Raw genomic sequence first — 21,091 nt, forward strand, 5'->3', positions numbered from 1 at the left:
GCTGAGGGCTTGTCATATATGGCCTTTTTATGTTAAGGTATTTTCCTTCTATACCTATTTTATTAAGTGTTTTAATCATAAATGGATGTTGTATCTTGTCATGCTTTTTCTGCCTCAATTGATATAATTGTATGATTTTTGTCCTTTATTTTGTTTATGTGATGTATCACATTGATGGATTTGCGGATGTTGAACCATCCTTGTGCCCTGGGGATGAACCCCACTTGGTCGTGATGAATAATTTTTGTAATGCATTGTTGTATTCGATTTGCTAGAACTTTGTTTAGGATTTTTGCATCTGTATTCATCAGAGATATTGGTCTGTAGTTTTCTTTTTCTGTGTTGTCCTTACCAGGTTTTGGTATCAGGGTAATGTTGGCCTCATAAAATGAGTTAGGGAGTACTGTCTCTTCTTCAATTTTTTGGAAGAGTTTGAGCAGCATTGGTATTAGATCCTCTTTGAAGGTTTGGTAGAATTCACTAGTGAAGCCATCTGGTCCCGGACTTTTGCTTTTGGGAAGGTTTTGGATGACTGATTCAATTTCGTTACTGGTGATCTGTCTGTTTAGATTTTCCAGTTCTTCATGGTTCAGCCTTGGCAGGCTATATGTTTCCAAGAACTTGTCCATTTCTTCTAGGTTTTTGAATTTGGTGGCATATAGTCCTTCATAGTATTCTTGGATGATCCCTTGTATTTCTGTGGTGTCCATGATAACTTCCCCCTTTTTCATTTCTTTTTTTTTTTTTTAAAGATTTTATTGGGGAAGGGGAACAGGACATTACTGGGGAACAATGTGTACTTCCAGGCCTTTTTTCCAAGTCAAGTTGTTGTCCTTTCAATCTCAGTTGTGGAGGGTGCTCTTCAGCTTCAACTTGTTGTCCTTTCAGTCTTAGTTGTAGAGGGCACAGCTCAGCTCCAGGCCCAGTTGCTGTTGCTAGTTGCAGGGGGCACAGCCCACCATCCCTTGCGGGAGTCGAACCGGCAACCTTGTGGTTGAGAGGATGCGCTCCAACCAACTGAGCCATCCGGGAGCTCAGTGACAGCTCAGCTCAAGGTGCCGTGTTCAATTTTAGTTGCAGGGGGCGCTGCCCACCATCCCTTGCGGGAGTCGAGGAATTGAACTGGCAGCCTTGTGGTTGAGAGCCCACTGGCCCACGTGGGAATTGAACCGGCAGCCTTCGGAGTTAGGAGCATGGAGCTCTAACCCCCTGAGCCACCGGGCCAGCCCCCCCTTTTTCATTTCTGATTTTGTTAATTAGTGTCTTCTCTCTTTTTATCTTAGTCTAGCCAAGGGTTTGTCAATTTTGTTAATCTTTTCAAAGAACCAGCTCTTTGTCACATTAATTTTTTCTATTGTCTTTTTGTTTTCTATTTCATTTAGTTCTGCTCTGGTTTTTGTTATTTCCTTTCTTCTGCTGACCCTGGGTTCACTTGTTCTTCTTTTTCTAGTTCTTTAAGGTGTAACATGAGGTTATTTATTTGGGAGTTTTCTTGTTTCTTGAGATAGGCCTGTAATGATATAAATTTCCCTCTTAAAACTGCTTTCAATGCATCCCGAAAATTTTGGTAGGAGGTATTTTCATTATCATTTGTTTCTATGTATCTTTTGATCTCTCCTCTAACTTCTTTGACTCACTCGTTCTTTAAAAGTATGTTGTTTAGTCTCCATGTATTTGTGTTTTTTCCTGCTTTCTTTTTGCAGTTGATATCCAATTTCAAAGCCTTGTGATCAGAGAATATGCTTGGTATGATTTCAATCTTCTTAAATTTGCTGAGGCTGATTTTATGTCCCAATATATGGTCTATCCTTGAGAATGTTCCGTGTACACTAGAAAAGAATGTATAGTCTGATGTTTTAGGATGAAGTGCTCTATATATGTCAATTATGTCCATTTCATCTAATGTGTCATTTAGGGCTGCTATTTCGTTATTTATTTTCTGTTTGGATGATCTATCCATAGCTGTCAATGATGTATTTAAGTCCCCTAGTATAATTGTGTTTTGGTCAATTTCTCCCTTTAGTTCTGTTAGTAGTTGCTTGGTGTATTTCGGTGCTCCCTGATGGGGGCATAAATATTGATGACTGTTATGTCTTCTTGTTGTATAGTCCCCTTCACCATTATGATATGTCCATCTTTGTCTCTTGTTACCTTTTTCACCCTGAAGTCTGTTTCATCTGATATCATTATGGCTACACCTCATTTTCTCTGGATACCATTTGCTTGGAGTGTCAATTTCCACCCTTTCACTTTAAGTCTGTGTTTGTCCTTGTAGCTGAGATGTGTCTCTTGGAGACAGCATATGGTTGGGTTTAGTTTTTTGATCCAATCTGCTACTCTGTGCCTTTTTATTGGTGAGTTCAGTCCATTTACATTTAGGGTGATTATCGATATGTGAAGATTTCCTGTCATTCTATCTTTCGTTGTCTGTTAAGGCTGTGTCTCCATTGTTTCTTTGCCTTTTTCTTGTTGTCTATTATTTCTGTGTGGTGGTATTCTATGATGTTTCCCTCTGTTACTTCTTTTATTACAGTATGTATTTCAGTTCTGGATTTTTTTTGAGTGGTTACCCTTAAGTTTATGTAAAAGAAAGTTTGATATTTAGAGTATTCCATTTTCTGCAGCACGCTTACTTTCTCCATTCCCATATTCCGGTTCAGGCCTTTACTCTCCCCCTTTTTATGTTTTGGTTGCCACAAATTGTCCCTATTGATGGTGGTCGAATAGCCTCTTTTAGTATTTCTTACAGTGCAGGTCGTGTATTAGAAAATTCCCTCAGCTTCTGTATGTCTGGAAAGGTCTTTATTCCTCCTTCATAGCTGCTGGATATATTATTCTTGGCTCATAATTTCTCTCTTTCAATAGTTTGAATATTTGGTTCCACATCCTCCTGGCTTGTAGAGTTTCTGCTGAAAAATCCGATGATAATCTAATGGGCTTTCCTTTGTAGGTTATGGTCTTCTTTTCCCTGGCTGCCTTGAGGATTCTTTCTTTGTCGTTGATTTTAGACAGCTTCAATACAATGTGCCTTGGAGAAGGCCTGTTGGGATTGAGGTAACTAGGTGTTCTATTTGCTTCTTGGATTCGAGAGTCCAGTTCTATCCACAAGTTTGGGAAGTTCTCATCGACAATATGTTTGAATATATTCTCTGTTCCCTTGTCTCTTTCTACTCCTCGTATGCCCATTATTCTTACATTGCTTTTTCTGATGGAGTAAAAAAGTTCTTGTAGAGTTCTTTCATTTCTTTTAAGTCTCAAGTCTCTTTCTTCTTCCATCTGTGTCATTTCCAGGTTTCTAGCTTCGATGTCACTGATTCTTTCCTCCATCTGGTCAACTCTACCACCTAAGCTGGTTATTTCGTTCTTAATTTCTTCTGTTGAGTTCTTAATCTCCAGAAATTCTATTTGGTTCTTTTTTAAAATTTCAATCTCTTCTGTAAAATGCTCATGTTGTTCTTTGATTGTGTTTCTGAGTCCATTAAACTGCCTTTCTGTGTTTTCTTGCATCTCTTTGAGTTTTTTCAGAACTGCAATCTTGAATTCTGTCATTTAAGTCACATATTTCCATATCTTTAAGTTCCTTTTCTGTAGACTTTCACTTTCTTTCTGAACTGTCTTGTTGCTTTGGTTATTCATGGCAATTACTGATTTACTATTTCTATTCCTAGAGATCTACAGGAGTTGCTTCTGCAACAGGTTGATAGGAAGAGGTCTTTCTTTTGTTTTCCAGTACTTGTTGGTAGAATGTTTTATTTTCTCTCCGACTGCAGCCTTTTCCCCCCCTCACATGGTAGTGCTATGTTTTCTCTGCACTATTCCAGCTTCTCACACAATGGGGGGGATTACCTCGGAGACGGGCTTCTCTGTTAACAGTTCGCCTGGGTCACAGGGCGCAGTGTCCCGGTGGGTATGCTGAGAGCTTTTGAAGTTCCAAAGCTCTTCCTGCACCAGATTCAGAGCCCGTATGTTTCAGCAGTTCTGGTTACTCCTGCAGGGATCCGCCCAGATAGGTGGGGCCAGGGGCGGGGTGAGCTGTGAGAGGTGGCCCAGAGCAATGGCGGCGACCACCACCACAGCCGGTCCTGCTTCCACAGCTCCCTCCCCTTTACCGGAACTAGTTGGGCTGCGAATTTGTGTCTGCGGTCCACAGTTCTCAGAACAGCAAATGTTCTGTTCTTTTGATCTGACACTGCTACTGTTCTGTTTCTAGCACCGGGCAGGTGGGGTCAGGGCGAGCTCTGGGAGGGGAGGGAGGGGGCGGCTAGTCTCAGTGCCTAAGGCTCCATTCTCTGCTCGGCAGTGCGGGCCTAAACCACCGTTTTCAGCCTTCTTCCCTCAGTCTTTTCTCCGAGGTCTCTGCCGTGAGCGTTGGGTTCAGCCGTGTTATATGCTGCCCCCTCAGCCCTGTGGGCCATAAGCGGAGCCCTAGCAGTCCGAGTTCTTCCCTCTCCCGCAGCTGCGGTAGTTCCGGGAAGCAGCGAGCTCGGAGCACTGAGCTGGGTCTGCGTCCTGCGCCCGCGCGGCTCCGTCTCTGCACTTCTCCCTTCCCTCCTCCCCCACTTGAGTGATTCGCCCACCTTCAGGTGAATTCAGTAGTGGGCCTCTTCGTCTTGCCTGTCTGCTGTGCAGGGAGTCCTTTGTGGAGTTATTGTTGTTCGACTAGTTGTAAATTCCAGGGGAGTTTTACAGAGGCTCACCTCACACCGCCATTTTGATCCAGATCTAAAAATTGTTTTCTTAATGAATAGCATGGTATGTGAATTATTTCAAACACATGTTATAGTTTCGCATGAAGATGTGCTTTCTTCTTTTTTATCTTTTAAAAACCTTTTGTGATTGAAATATAACATACCATATCTAAAGTGCTCTAATAAGTGCAGCTTAGTGAATTTGTACCTATGTCTAGTCTACACCTGTGCCACTGTCATCCACACACTGAATGTTGAGTTACACAATTCCTTCCACTTACCTAAAGGATTCAGAAACTGAAAAGGTATAATTAAAGGACAAATTTCCATTTTTATCACTCTGCTGAGCGATTTCTATTCCACTAGTTCAGCAAAGAGAAAAAGGACTCGCTGGTTTGCACATCTGTAGACAGAATGGGTGCTGGGTGGGTTAAGTGATAGGTGAGCTTTAATTCATCTGTGGTATACTTTATCTCATGGCTGGTTAATCTTTTATAAGGAAATTCTATTTTATTCTGAATGCTTAAGAAATGGAGTAATATGTTGACATTTAGATCATTTTAATCAAGACGTTAAATGTAAAAATGGTAAACAAAATATCATTTTCTAAAACTTTCTGGAATTTATGAATTTGCTCATTCTGCTAAAGATTGCCAAAGTACAATTCGAATGATAACTTAATGTAAATTTTTTCACAGCTTTGTTTGCTGGCAAAGTGCTTTAAGCCTGCCCTCCCATATCTTGACGTGGATATGATGGATATCTGTAAAGAGAATGGAGCCTACGATGCAAAGCACTTTTTATGTTACTATTATTATGGAGGGATGATCTATACCGGGCTGAAGAACTTTGAGAGAGCGCTCTACTTTTATGAACAGGTAATCATCTCAGTGCCCCTGAGCTTCTGGGGAACCTGTATGATCAAAGAAGTGCATAGCAGGTGTGGATTGAGCCTGGGCCTCTGAGTTTCAGGTGGAGGTCCTTTCAAAGGCTGTTTCTCTAAATCATGTAAATGGTGGCAGAGTGTTCTTAAGCTGATGGGCATAGCGGTGGAGGGAAGCGCACTAATGAGTGGGGTGTAATCTGGGCTTTGCCTCTTTCACCCTGTGTGGGGCGGGATGAGTTCTGTACATCTCTCGACCTTCATAGCTTCCCTTACATGTAGGTAAGAGACTGAACTGAATGATCTTTGAAGTGACCTGTTCTAAAACCATGTGTGGTGTTTGTTAAGTTTTATTTATTTTAATAAGTAAAACATTCTCATGGTTCAAATTCAAAGGGTATTAAGTAGTACGCAGTGAAAAGTCCCTCCCACCTTTGTCTGTCTCTGTGTAATGGCCGCTGGTCTTGTAATGAGACACACTACACAATTTGGGAGGTTCACTCAGAGTCAGGAAAGAGATGTACAATATTGGCTAATCCTAGTGTTTTAAGATAAATTTCTCAGACGTTCCCAAGTTCTTATTTTATTTATAGCACATATAAAGTAATAAAGGATATTCTAAGCCTTCAAGGAGCTCACGATTTAGTTGAAATGCTAACACATAAATACACATGCACCCATCTGTGACTGAGCATTACCTCGGTGAGTGGGGTGGACAGTGCCGAGGGGACCTAAGGAAGTGTCACCAGAGGGTGCTGGTGTCATTAAAGGATGAGTCTAGAAGGTAAAATCTTCAAGAGTCCAGAGTCAAACCTTTCAGTTTTTCAGAAAATCATAAGCACACACTTCATAGCCACTGAATGCGTTGTCATTTTGCAGCCCAGCATAATAACTGATGAGCATATTGATCGAGAAATATCAAGGTGGTATGAGCATTAAAAAGGCAGGAAAATTTGCAGTGTACTTAGAAAAATATTTCTATCACAAATTATTAAAATGTAAAAAGCAAAACATTTTTTATATTTATAGGTAAAGGCCTTTTACCTGAAAAAATACTTATTCCCTGATTTTGTCCTAATGAGAAGCATTGTCTAGTGTTACGCCTCTTTATGCCACTGTGTTTTAATAATGTGCATGGAGTTATAGATGATATTAGTACCTTAATTTCAGAAGGTGATTCAGATTTTTTCTCTGCTTTAAAAAGAAAAATTCCAAAAGGATGTACTTACTGAAAAGAATTGAGTACAACATTGTGTAAATAAAAAAGTTAAAGCATCCTTATCTTTGCATCACACCACAGATTGGCCTAGTTAGCTTACTAGTCTTCTGTTGATGAAACTGTAAGTTGATTCTGGTGTTTCAGTGTTGTGGTGAGGATGGGCTTAGATGAGTGTTTTTGTAGAATAATCTCAGAAATGCCTGTTAGGCTCAGTGGTTTGGGTTTTGATTTGGAACGTTGGGTTGCTTTGGTGTGCTGGTTTTCAGTTCTTCTTAACCTTCATAAACCCAGGTGAAAAAAAGTGAAAAGGCAGGCACAAAATGGGAAAAATACTTGCAGATCATGTTTCTGATAAGGGACTTGCATCCAGAACATACAAAGACGTCTTACAACTCAACAGTAAAAATACTGAAACTTAAAGATGGCCAATGGATTTAAATAGACATTTCTCCAAAGAAGATAGACAAATGGCCAATAAGCATGTGAAAAGATGCTCAACATCATTAGTCATCAAGGAAATGCAAAACCACAATGAGATACCAGTTCACACCACTAAGATGGCTGAAATTAAGGAGTTAATAATACATGTTGCCAATAATACATGTTGACGAGGATATGGAGAATTTGTAAGCCGCATAATTGCCAGCAGGATTGTAAAATGCTGCTGTCACTTTGGAAGAGTTGGGAGTTTCTCAAAATGTTAGACATAGTTACCATGTGACCCAGCAATTCCACTCCTAGGACTATACCCAAGACAAGTGTTCACACAGACACGTGTACACAGATGTTCATAGCATCATTATTCATAGTGGCCAGGGATAGAAAAAACCCAAATGCCCTTCAACTGAGGAATGAAAAAGGAAATATTGTACATCCACACAACGGGATATTATTCAACCATAAAAGGAAATAAGATACTGATACATACCACAACATGGATGAACCTTGAAAACGTGTTCAGTTAAAGAAGCCAGTCACAAAAGACCACATATTTATGATGCCATTTATATGAAATGTCCAGAACAGGCAGATCCATAGAGTCGGAGTAGAATAAGCGTTGCCTGGGCTGTGGGAAGGAGGGTGCGGGATGACTGTGAGTGGGTACTGGGTTGCTTTTGGGGGCGGGAAATGTTCTGCAATGAGGCAGTGGTGATAGTTGTACCTCATGGTGAATACACCAAAACCACCGAATCGTATTTAAAGGGTAAATTTTGAAGTGTGTGAATTGTATCTCAATAAAGATGTTCTAAAAAAAAAAATAGGACATTTAATGTAAGGATTGGTTTTTATTTAATGATACATGTGGTTGATTGCTCTTCCCTGCTACGGTGTGCTGTCTTCATACTAAACGTTGTTCTCTTGCTCAGGCTATCACAACCCCTGCCATGGCGGTCAGTCACATCATGTTGGAATCATATAAAAAGTATATTCTAGTTTCTTTGATATTACTTGGAAAAGTACAACAGCTACCGAAATATACATCTCAAATTGTGGGTAGATTCATTAAGGTGAGTCTTTAAAATAAAACTGATTTCTTGGGTGACATGTCAAGTCCATAAGGAAATTGTAATGATACGTAGTTCTGTAACTTCATAGTGACGTAGCTCTCCCAACAGCTTCAAGTTAGGAGCAGCGGTCCCGGCAGGCTCTGGAACTCCACTCCCGTGCACACACCTTCTGGTCGCCTGGCTGGGACAGAGTGTTTCTCAGGAATCTTTTCAGACTTTTGCTCTGGGTGATTACAGCTGTAGATGTTTAAGCTCCAATAAGGGCTGACTTTTTAAAATTCTTCATTACAATTTAGTGAAAATAGTGAAAAAAGAATGTTGGTTTTATTGAACTCTCAATCTGCCCAAGTGTTGGAAAATCTTACTAGAGCCCTCGTATGAAAACCACAAGTTCTGGTCACTGAACTTTTGTTTGTTTTCTCTGAGGTCCCAGCTTTGGGATCACATTAAAAAATAAATAAACTATTCAAACTTTTTTTTTTTTTAATGCCTGGTCATAGTTTTAAAAAAATTGAGCAATTCAAAAGATTATGAGGTCACAATCATTTTAGTAACAATTTTACTTTGTTCGTCCTTGTACAAAACTCAAAATTGCAGGATATCAATTTGAAAGTCTTCCTAATGAGAAGATTTTTATCTCGTCTTGTTGAAGATAACCGGTGTCTTTCACCTAAGAGCCCTATTGTGGGTCTTGGGGCTCTAGGCTGTGGACTGGGAGTGGGGTGGGGGAGGCGAGGTGGGTAAGAGAGACCCCATGAAGAGTGATGGCAGGATAGCTCAAGGTAGACGTTCTCGGGTCATTTTGGAGCTTTCCCAGGGGTCCTTCAGGTGGCCCTTGAGCTGGCCTATTGTAGAAGGAATGCTTTTATAGAGTGGCATCATTCAGAAGCAGTAGTAGTTTATGGTGATATCATAGATACAGGTGTGAGACCAGCTTACACCTGTGTCCCCATGACCACTCCACAGTCTTTTGGACTTCTGCTCCAATTTCTTAGTATTTCAGTTAAAGGGTAGTGTGTATAAAATAACATGCCTGACGCGGCTCAGGCTCTTAGTAGGCCCTCAGCTACCATTAGCCCTGTCTTCCTTCCTATCGAAGGTTGCAGATTGCGCCATTGCTTCTGGGAAGGTGGGTATGTGTGTGAGAGAGTTGAGAGTGAGGGGAATTCTTTCTTCCCAATGTAATTTATCAAAACAAACAAACAAAAAAACCCTGAGCCGTTGACAGGAAAAAAACAACGTGCAGCTGTCACTAACCACCGTGCACCTCTACCTGCCATGCACTCACTTGCCGTACACTACAAAGGTTTCCAGCACTAAATTACCCCACAGTGAATGTCTGTCCTTGGTCTTAAAAATTAGGCATTTGATGGGTAAGTTAGAATTTGTTAGGTAACAATAAAGGATGTTGAGTGTATTTGCTCAAAATACAGTGTCATATTTTCTTTCGCTTCCTATACAGATTTAGTCCTCTAATGTTTGAATCTTATTTTTCCCCCACCTTCAAACCTTTAGCCTCTTAGCAATGCATACCACGAGTTAGCACAAGTTTATTCAACCAACAATCCCTCAGAACTCCGCAACCTGGTGAATAAGCACAGCGAAACTTTCACTCGTGACAACAACATGGGGCTGGTGAAACAGTGCTTGTCATCTCTCTATAAGAAGAATATCCAGCGGCTGACCAAGGTGAGGCAAGTGCTGCCCCGATGCATCGCCGGGCTCCCCGGGGCCTCCCCTCTCCTTTCCTTGTCAGTGTTGAGGAAGCAGGGATGGGGGTTAAGTCTGGTAGGATTTTTATAATAAGAGAACTGTCGCAACCAATTTCTTAGAAAGAGTTTAATTTATACTCCTTTGGTCTTTTCAGGGCTAGAGCAGGGTATTCGAGAAGAGGGACAGGTGAAGAGGAAGGCAGGTAGGAGATACAGCTACTTTGGGAGGCAGAGGAAAGTGGCCTGAGAGAGTAAACAGTTCCCTGAGCGGATGAGGTGACGCTGACAGTGCAGATGTCACTCCCTTGTGCCAGCCTCGGGACCTCTGTTGGAACATAGTATTACTCTGACATTAATTACCGCTTAGGCCAGAGCTGCATAAGCTATGTGCATTCGAACTGTAGAAAGTAAGCCAGTTACATACCTTATATTTTCAAAGTGCAAATAACCTGATGTTTTTTGATTATAGAAAATTTATGTATAAAAGAAAAATGAAATCCCCTGTCAGCTGGGGAGGCATAGGCTGCCAGGAACAGGAAACTAAGAGCAGCTTAAACAAATCGAGGATTGCTTTTTTCTCGTGAGAGGTAGCATGGTTACAGGCAGCAGTTCACAGCTGGTGACAAGATGGTGAGGCTTGCCCCTGTGTGTACCCTCTGCCCTACGTCAGCAATGGGACGATGGGGAAAGAAGCAGAGGAGCAAGAATAGGGTGTGTCTGTTGCTAAGTGACCTAGCAAGGGGAGGGCCGGTGGGCTCTGCATGGAGGATGGGAAAGGATGGTGGATCTGATGGTCTGGGGGCCTGGAGCTTCTCTAGAGGAGAGAAGAGGTGAGTAGGGGCCAGCTGTGGAGGCCGGAGAACATGCAGGGAGAAGGGGAGGACGGTGAGGAGGTGGGCATTGAACAAGAAAAGGAAGCGCCTAAATACCCCACAGAGAGTAACTTTAGCTCCCTGGCTAACCTAAGGAAAGCGGCCAGGAATTTGTAAAAAGTTAATTTGTAAGAGAAAAATGAACGTGAAAGAGAAAGCAACTCAAGAAAGGTGAAAAATAAATGTAACCTGTCAGCCAGAGAAAAACCACCTTGACCCAGGGGCCAAAAACACAAGGCTGTAAGGGACTCAAGGTAACACACAGCCTAATTGTCCCCACAAAGTGTTTATTTGGTCCAGGTGCCACCAGAACCACTCTAAGTAAATTCCTGTCCCACCATGAAGAAGTAGCCTTTTAAAAACGGACCACATTTGTGACTTGTACTTGAGGTTTAGATATAAGAGCCAAAGTATTACCAGGGTTAAAATATGATGTGTTTCAGAAAAATGTTAGGTCATAAAATGGCAAGTAAAAGTTAAATGAAGAATTAGAACTTAATCTACTAAGTAGGCGTCACTGCGAAAATCCTCAGGTAACTAACTATCTTGTCAGGTAGCCAACCACACTCCGTCACTTAGGAATAAGCCGACAGTTTATACTTTGGAAGGCTGAAGAGGAAAGTACAGTTTTCTGGTTTGGATCAGTTAAATCCAGAACATGAGTTTGACCAAACGAACAGGAAAGACGTCCAGTTGGTTAGTCAGGGTTGGGGCAGTGGCTGGGTCTTGCATGTGCTCCCTTGTGGTTGATTGGGAGCCACAGGACCACTAAGCACTTCCCAGGGGAATAGGGGAAGTGCTGGTGGGCAGGGAAAGTGTCATTAAATCACTAAAGGGCGTGTCTAGTCAGAAGGTTACATCTTTGATGGTGGCTGTTACACTTTTTGCCATCACGTTCTATTGCCAGAATAATAGAAAGGGGAAAAAAGTCTAAGGATTTCCCAGCTACAATAGTCTCTTTCTTATTCAAAAGTCAGAAAATCAAAAGCTTTTCAAGAAGTCTCAACAGGGAGACTGTGTGTCATTGTTGGTGACAGGAACTGTGTCCCGTAATATTGCTGGAAGGCAAGTAGGAACGGGTTATCTGTCACAGGGAGGTCACATCTACTCCTTGGTAACACTTTGGTGCACGTTTTTCAGAATTCTATGTATATGCGGACACTCGCAGGTGGTTGTGGCTGGGGTCACACACCGCGTGCTACTCTGTGCTCTGTTGTTCTGTTCAATATGCCACCCTTCTTGCCCGGCAACGTAAGCCTGTGTCCGTTCCCCGTCATAGAAGTCCTGTACAGATGGTTCATAATTTATCCAACCAGTCCTTTACTCACGGACATTCAGGTCGAAGTTTCTGTTTATTTTGAAACAGAAACAAAAGGATAGTTCTGTGTACTTAGAAATGTTCACTTTTGGGTTCTCCTGTTTTGTTAAACTACTTATGTACTTAAAATTAACAGTCATTTCATTTTCATGGGTGCTACTCTCTGAACTAAAGTATATGCAGCATTTTTTGGTCATTGGTTTATCAAGAATTTTCAAAATCAGAGTTTTAATGTGCTCTGCTCTGAAAATGCCATTGTTAGAAATATTGCCAGCTTTCCTCAGAAAAAGAAAAAGCTCTTTTCATTTGTTCCTGGAAGATGCATGTTGACCAGGTCCCAGGCAGAGCAGTGGTAAACACTGATTTCCTTCTAAGTGTCCATTTGTTTATACATTTGCTTTGAATTTTGAAGGTGAATGTGATATTTTCATTTTTTCTTGTATTTAACCGGTAATACGTTTACAATACAAAATTCAAAGGATACAAAAATTTCCTTCCATTTCATATACCCCAGCCACCCTTTTTCTTCACCCAGAGGCAAACCAGTGTTACTAGTTTCTTGGATATCCTCTAGAAATTGTCTATGCACGTATAAGCATGCACACACACGTGCGTGTGCTCTCACACTCACACATACATATACACTCTTCCCTTTTACACACGTATTAGTGTGCCATATACACTGTCTGCAGCCTCCTTTTTTATATTTAATGATGTACATATTTTGGGTTCTTTTTCTGTTCATAAAAGGTCCTCATTTAAAAAATTTTTTACAACTGCAAAGTAGTCCGTTTATATTAATTGTCCTCTATTGATGGGCATTTAGGTGGTTCCAATCTTTTGCTATCGTAAATAGTGCTACTGTTAATAACCTTGCACATATGTCATTTCAGACATACAGGAACGTATGTGTAGGATATATTTCTAGAAGTCATTACTCCTAGATGACGTCTAGAAATGTATCCTGCGTATGTACCCATTGATGACTAAAACTACTGGGCTCATCAATTTTGAATCATCTTCACAACAAAAAACAGTTGTGTACAGTAATGGAAAACACATTTTCAATGATTTAGTAGAATTCTGCACACATTTAATAAAATTTCTCAGTTGTTTCTACCTGTGATTAACTCTACTTTTGAATTTCAGACCTTTTTAACACTATCGTTACAAGATATGGCGAGTCGTGTGCAGTTGTCTGGACCTCAGGAGGCAGAAAAGTATGTCTTACACATGGTAAGTGTGTCTTCATTTTTAAAAACTTTATTAGTGAGTTTTTGTCCTTGTAAAAGTAATAGGTGTTCATTATGGAAAATATGAAAAAGGAGGAAGGGGGGGACATTCAAAGTCACCCCCTGTGGACATTTTAGTTATTACGATCTATAGGGTTTTCAGGTCATGTATACTCATGATTTACATGATGTGTCCTGTTTGTGCTCCTTATTTACATTTCCATGGTCAGAGTCTTTATAAACATCATTTAAAACACTTGTGAAATATTTCGGATATATAAAGAGGCATAAAGCAGCTGCTGACGTGCTGGTCAGTGGTAAGGTCATGAACTTGTACCCGTAAGTAGCTCGGGGCACTGCTGCCGTCACCAACAGAGTCCTGTTCAGCTCGGCAGTGTGCTTAGTGACGTCATTGATCGCAGCCAGGGTGGACGTAAAGGGTGCTAGAGCAGGCACCCATGTGCTCAGCACTCAGCTGCAGAAATCAGTGTTGCCAGTGTACCTGACACCCCCAGGTAGCACTTGCTGCTCCCCTACATGGATAAGCATTGTTTAGTTGGCTACATGGTAACCCGCCAAGCTGATACATCGCCATCTGCCTGCCTGCTATGATATACCTGGATCCATGGCTCTGGTCTGACCCACCAGAACAAACCTGTGTGCTCAGCTCAGGTCAGGCAAATCTTACATGTAGAAAGTAAGCATTCTACGTTTTTCTGCTGGTGATCTCCGCTGTGATTTCAGAAGCGCTGCCATGTTAGGACTAGGCGTAGTAGAACTATTTTCCATTGTGATAATGGAGTATTTTATTTCCGTAGTTCAATTTACACATGTTTTGAGGTTTTTTCCCTTCACCCTAACCCTCAAAACACGCACACAGATCCCAAACAAAATCTGTGTCGATTTAACCTGCTACGAAGACTACCTGGTTGAGTCGACGGGTTACAGGGAGTGAACAAGCTACAGAATCTCCCTGGGACTCACTGTAAGTGGTGGGTGAGAAGAAATACATGGAAGGTTATGATACCAGCCAAGACACACGAGCTGGCAAAATGCTTTGAGGGATCAAAGGAGACAGCACTGTGTGACCGACCTAGACAAACCCTGACAGGCCCTGGATCAACTGGGGGTGTTTTGTCTGCCAAGGGACATTTGGCAATGTCTGAAGACATTTTTGGTTGTCACAGCTAGGGGTGCTGCTTGCAGCTAGGGGTAGAGGCCAGGGATGCTTTCAAATATCTTACAACGCAGAGGAGAGCCCACACAACAGTTATCTGGCCCAAAACGTCAGTACTGCCAAGCTTGAAAAATCCTGCCCTACAGTAATTGCCATGAGGGCCTGATCTTTTTTTAAAAGACTTTTTAGAGCAGTTTGAGGTTCATAGTAACATTGAAGGGAAGGTACTGAGATTTCCTGGGCACTCCCTGCCCCCTCACAGGCATAGACTCCCCCATTATCAGCATCCCCCAGCAGAGGGGCATTTGTTACAGTTGATGAACCTACCTTGACACATTCATCACCCAGAATCCATAGTTTAGGGGAGTTCACTCTCGGGGTTGTGAATTCTGTGGGGTTGGACAATGTATAATGACACGTATCCATCATTATGGTCTCATACAGAGTATTTTCACTGCCCTAAAAATCCTCTTGCTCTGCCTGTTCATCCCTCCCCAGCAACCACTGATCTTTTTACTGTCTCCATAGTTTTGCCTTTTCCCGAATGTCATATAATTGGAATCATACAGTATACAGCCTTTTCACATTGGCTTATTTTACTTATAATATGCATTTAAGGTTCCTTAGTGTCTTTTCATGGCTTCACAGCTCATTTCTTTTTAGCACTGACTAATATTCCATTGCCTTGGGATATACTAGCACAGTTTATCCATTCACCTGCGGAAGGACATTCTGGTTGCTTCCAAACTTTGGCCTTTACGAATAAAGCTGCTGTACCCATCCTTGTGTGGGTTTTTGTGTAAACATAAGTTTCCAGCTCCCTTGGACAAATACCAGGGATCATATGGTCAGAGTATGTTTAGTTTTGTAAGAAACCGCCAAACTGCCCTTCCAAGTCGCTGCACCAGTCTGCATCCCCACCAGCAGTGAATGAGAATTCCTGTTGCTCCACGTCCTCACCAGCGTTTGATGATGTCAGTGCTCCGGAATGTGGCCGTTCGAATAGGTGTGTAGTGTTTCTCGTTTTAATTTACATTTCCTTGATGACATACGGCGTCGAGCATCTTTTCATGTGCCTATTTGCCATCTGTGTGTCTTTGGCGAGATGTCTGTTCAGGTCTTTGGCCCATTTTTTAATGTTTGTCTTCTTGTTGAGTTTTAACAGTTCTTTGTACATTTTGAATACGAGCCCTTTATCAGATGTGTCTTGCAAATATTTTCTCTCAGTCTGTGGCTTCTCATTCTCTTGACATTGTTTTTTGCAGAACAGAAGTTGTTAATTTTAATGAAGTCTCGCTTATTTTTCTCATGGATCATGACTTTCATGATGTATCTACAAAGTCATTGCCATACTCAAGGTCATGTAGGTTTTCTCCTGTGTTCTCTTTCAGGAGTTTTATAGTTTTGCATTTTATATTTAGGTCTGTGCTCCATCTGAGGGAATTTTTGTGAAGGGTGTAAGGTCTGTGTCTAGATTCATTTTTTGCATGTGGATGTACAGTTGTTCCTGGACTATTTGTTGAAGAAACTATCTTTGCTTCATTGTATTGCCTTGTTCCTCTGTCAAAGATCCATTGGCTATATTTATGTGGGTCTATTTCTAGGCTTCCAATTGTATTCCATTCATCTGTTTGTCTATTTTTTGTTTGTTTGTTGTTTTTCTATTCTTTAGGCCAATACCACACAGTCTTGATTACTGTAGCTTTATAATAAGTCCTCAAGTCAGGTAGTGCCAGTCTTCCACCTTTATTCTTCTCCTTTAATATCATGTTGGCTTTTCTGTGTCTTTTGTCTCTCCACATAAACTTTAGAATTAGTTTGTCAATATCCATGAAATAACTTGCTGGGATTTTGACTGAGATTGTGTTGAAACTATAGATCAAGTTGGGAGGAATTGACATCTTCCTATCCATGAACATGAAATTCTCTCAATTTATTTAGTTCTGTTTTGATTTTCTTCACCAGACTTTTGTCGTTTTCTCAGCTAGATCTTGTACATATTTTGTTGGATTTATTCCTAAGTATTTCATTGGGAGAATGCTAATGTAAATGGTATTGTTCTTAATTTCATATTCTACTTGTTCATTGCTGGTATATAGGAACACAATTGACTTTTATATTTTAACCTTGTATCCTGCACCCCTCGCTTGAATTGATTGCTTCCTAGTTCTAGGATTTTGTTGTTGTTGATACTTTCATATATTCTTCATAGATGATCATGTCATCTGTGAACAAAGACAGTTTTATGTCTTCTTTCACAATCTATATACATTTGATTTCCTTATCTTGTTGTATCAGCTAGAACTTCCAGTACGAAGCTGAAAAGGAGGGGTCTGATGGGACGTCCTTGCCTAGTTCCTGATCTTTGTGGGGAAGCTTTGAGTTTCTCTCCATTAAGCATGACGTTAGCTGTAGGTTTTTTGTTGATGTTCTTTTTATCGTGAATGGATAGTGGATTTTATGAAGTGCTTTTTCTGCATCTGTTGATATGATCATGGTCTTTTTCAGCCTGCTGATATGCTGAGTTACGTTAATTGATGCTTGAATGTCCTATCAGCCTTGCACACCTGGGATAAATCCCACTAGGTTTTGGTGTATAATTCTTTTTATATATAGTTGAATTTGTTTATATTTTGTTCAGGACTTTTTGCATGTATGTTAGTGAGAGATATTGGTATAGTTTTCCTATAATATTTTTGTCGGGCTTTGGTATTAGGTTAATGCTGGCTTCCTAGAATGAGTTGGGAAGTGTTCCCTCTGCTGCTATCCTCTGAAAGTGAGTGTAGAGATTGGCATAATTCTTCCTTACTTGTTTGGTAGAATTCACCAGTGAACCTTCCTGGTTCTGGTGCTCTTTGTTTGGCAGGTTATTAACTATTGATTCAATTTCTTTAATAGTTATAGGCCTATTCAGATTGTATGTTAGGTATTTTTTAAAGTAAACATTTCATTGAAGTATAACCTATGTACAGAAAACTACACTTAAGTTCATAGCTAAATACCTTTTCACAAAGCGAAGACACCTATGCAAGTGACACCGTATCATGAATCAGGATATTACCAGCACCCCAGAAACATCTGTCCTGCCTGCTTCCAGCTCTACGCCTGGCTAGAAAGGTCACTGTCCTGACTTCTCATATCCTATTTTAGTTGTGTTTGTCTTTGAGTTTTATATAAAATATAAAAGGAAACATAGGTATATACATTTTGGGTTCTGGCTTTTTTGCTCAACATTAAGGGATTCATTCACAGTGTTTGTTGTGTGTAGTTTTAGTTCATTCATTTTCAGGGCTGCAGTGTTTCGCTGTCTGAGTATACCTTTCCGTTCTAATTAGATGGACATTGGGTTGTTTCCAGTTCTAGTTGTTACCGAAAGTGCTGCTGTGGTGAACCTAAGTGTGCATTTCATTTGGATATATTCCACCCACTGTTTAAAGAGGAAGCTGCCTGTGATCACATGGTCAGAGAGCTATGCATTTATTGAATACATGTTGGGCTGCTTGCTGTATCATTAAACAGCATCTGTCCCATCAGGGCCAGGAAGGAGTGGCCAGTGCCTCTGTGACAGATGGACTCATTGTTGTCACCGTGTGGAGCAATTTGTTAGGAATCATGATACCTGTTTGGAACTTTTATTGGCTTCTCACGTTTTAACTGCATGGACAGGACGGGGCTGTGAGCATCAGTCAAATAAATCCCCCATCACTGATGAAAATAAAGAGCATGGACCTGACCTTGAGACTACTTTGGACTCAGCACGGGCAGGAAAGTTTTCTTCAAGGACAAGAAGATAATTTCTAGTGGGGTGAAATAAAAATGCGTTAGCATTTCAGTTTTTAAAATGCAAGGGCAATGTATATTATATATGCTGAAATGAATGTAAAGATGCAAGGACAGTTTGAAAGCATTATGCTAAGGGGAGCAAGACACATACTGTATGATTTCATTTATAGAAATGTCCAGAACAGGCAAATCCGTAGAGCAAAGAGTAGATTGGTGATTGCCAGAGGCTGAGAGGATAGGCGAATAGAGAGTCACTGCATAACAGAGGACAGGATCATCCCCTTTGGAACTAGATAGAAGTGGTAGTAACTACACATTGCAAATTAAATGCCACTGAATTGTTCACTTTAAAATGGTTAATTTACATTATGTGAATTTTGCCTCACATATAAAATAAAATCCAAATAAAAAATGCAAGGGCAGGGATTTTTTGTGAGTGTGTGTATGTGTCAGTTTTGCACCCTGTAGTATCTATAATGGTTTCTAGCACATAGTAGGTGTTCAATAAATACTTGTTGAATAAACAGCTGGTGCTAAAAATGCACATACAAATTTATTCATTGTTTTCTGTGCTTTCCCCTGATTATATTGAATCACTGTATGTTCACATAGTGTTTACTGATTTCTTTTTTTATAGATAGAAGATGGTGAAATTTTTGCAAGTATTAATCAGAAGGATGGTATGGTCAGTTTCCATGATAACCCTGAAAAATATAATAACCCAGCCATGCTTCATAACATCGATCAGGAGGTAAATGTGGATGCCAGGTTTTGATTTTTTGATTGATGTTTTAAGATGTTGCATTTGAAATACTGCCTTTGTGCTACAGGATTATTTTAGTTTTAAATACAGGTAGTTCTGAACTAGTTTCTAGGAATATCTTGGTTCCTAGAAAGTTAATTTTAAAATGGGCTGCTTAAAACCCTTCCAGATTATTGGTTATAAGTAACTGGTGGGTTAGCGTTCCCATCGAGCTCACCAAAGCGTACTTTACCTCCTAAGACACCTGGAAGGTCTTACAATGAGTATAATTTTACCCACACCCACCTGCCACCTATCATGTAGAGCCTGGTTTCTGTGGTAAATGTATTTAGAGATCCAGGTCGGGAGTTCAGAAGACATCTGTGTGTGAGGAGTGGGGTGAATGGGGTAGCTGGGCGAGGAAAGCCGCCCGCAGTTCCCTGTCGCCTGCAGCCATGGGCCGTGGAGCAGTCATCGCTGCGTCTTCTAATGTCATGTCGCTCGGACATGAGCCGGGACTGTGGGCAGTCTGTGTTTCTCACCTCTGGTTAGGGAAATGGGTTGACCCGAACGTTAAATCTCAAAAACCTAACAGCAGTGCATAGTAGCTACTTCAGCATAGTAAAACCCTGAAATCTAGAAGTGTTTTGGTAACTCATTTGATGACAGATGTCACCTGAATGATTTATAGTCTTTATTTATCCCACTTAGTGTGGCTATTTTTAGGTTTTACTGCAAAAGACATTAATGTGTTTGATAATGGGTTTCTGCCCTGGATCCCACTGGGATGTTAGTTAATATACAATACTTGCACTGTGTTAACTTTCTGAATTCAAAAAAGTCTGACTCCAACACCTGTCCAGCCCCCAGGGGGTTCAGGTCAGGGGCTTGTGACCCTGCAGCACCCATAGTAATTGTCCGGGTGCGAAATGATGGCCTTGAGCCACACCTGCTTACTGACCACCTTGCACTTGGCCCTCGCAGATGCTGAAGTGCATAGAGCTGGATGAGCGGCTGAAGGCCATGGACCAGGAGATCACGGTGAACCCCCAGTTCGTGCAAAAGGTGATTGGGTTCCCTCATTAACTAGAACAGGGCAGGATGGAGATGAAAGGGCGTCCGCATGAGGAACGGGGACTTGGTTTCAGGTGAAATGTTTAACTGCCAGACGTTCTTGAAAATCTTTATCACTAAGTTCACAGAGAGACTGTTGAGAGCATTTTCAACCTATGGCCTGGAAGTGTGCGGAGGGGGATGCGGAGGGCGGACCGGGAATTGCCTGCTCTTCATTGTACACAGAGATTATTGTACACAAAGCTGTAGGGGGGCCGTCCTCTCGGAGGCCTGCGTGCGCGTGGGGCTGGTGGAAACGCGTGACAAGGGCAAATGTAACTGCATACACTGCCTCACTCTCTTACAGAGCATGGGATCACAAGAAGATGATTCCGGGAACAAACCATCCAGTTACTCTTGAAACAAATGGCCATCCTGAGTGAAATGAGAAGCTATCACCTTGGCCAGTAGCAAGTGTTAGGAGGGCAGCAGGGAGGACCAAGCCTGTTTCACCTGGACGTTAAGAAATTACATTTTGTTTTGACTTCTTCAGTCCTTTGTGCTTTCAGAAAACCATTCTTTGCAAAGGAGAAAAAAATCTAAAATCTGTTGTGGATTTATTTATCCTTGGATTAATGTTGTTATTGCATTAAATCTGCCTTTTTGTTTTAAATTATTTGAACATTGATGTGTCTTCTGTATCACTCTTTTTCTTCTGAAACATTTTTAAAAAACATTTATTTTGAACAGAAATAGGTAGATTTTAGACATTTTTGGAAGATTTGGATTTAAAGTTATCAATTGCCTTTAAAAAAAGCTGGGAAAGTCTAAGGCAAAAGCTAATTTTTTAATAATTAGAATTAACATGCATTTTAGTGGCAGTATGAATTATGAATTAAAGAGA

General features: G+C 41.0%; 1 protein-coding gene across 6 annotated transcripts in view; it reads left to right on the forward strand.

Moving 5' to 3' along the window:
• COPS3 (COP9 signalosome subunit 3) overlaps positions 1–20,863 on the forward strand; it is a 34,445-nt gene extending 13,582 nt beyond the window's left edge. For all 6 annotated transcript variants that reach the window (XM_019715981.3, XM_074319464.2, XM_074319465.2 and 3 more), the window contains 7 exons: positions 5,387–5,566; positions 8,158–8,298; positions 9,814–9,987; positions 13,350–13,436; positions 19,030–19,143; positions 20,119–20,199; positions 20,555–20,863. In XM_019715981.3, coding sequence (XP_019571540.1) covers positions 5,387–5,566; positions 8,158–8,298; positions 9,814–9,987; positions 13,350–13,436; positions 19,030–19,143; positions 20,119–20,199; positions 20,555–20,608 — 831 coding nt within the window. In that variant the 3' untranslated portion in view covers positions 20,609–20,863. The remainder of the gene's footprint in view (positions 1–5,386; positions 5,567–8,157; positions 8,299–9,813; positions 9,988–13,349; positions 13,437–19,029; positions 19,144–20,118; positions 20,200–20,554) is intronic.
• The last annotated feature ends 228 nt before the right edge of the window (positions 20,864–21,091 follow it).

The sequence above is a fragment of the Rhinolophus sinicus genome, chromosome 12 (genome assembly GCF_057876585.1).
Source record: "Rhinolophus sinicus isolate RSI-liver-muscle chromosome 12, RSI-T2T, whole genome shotgun sequence".
Lineage (NCBI taxonomy): Eukaryota > Metazoa > Chordata > Mammalia > Chiroptera > Rhinolophidae > Rhinolophus > Rhinolophus sinicus.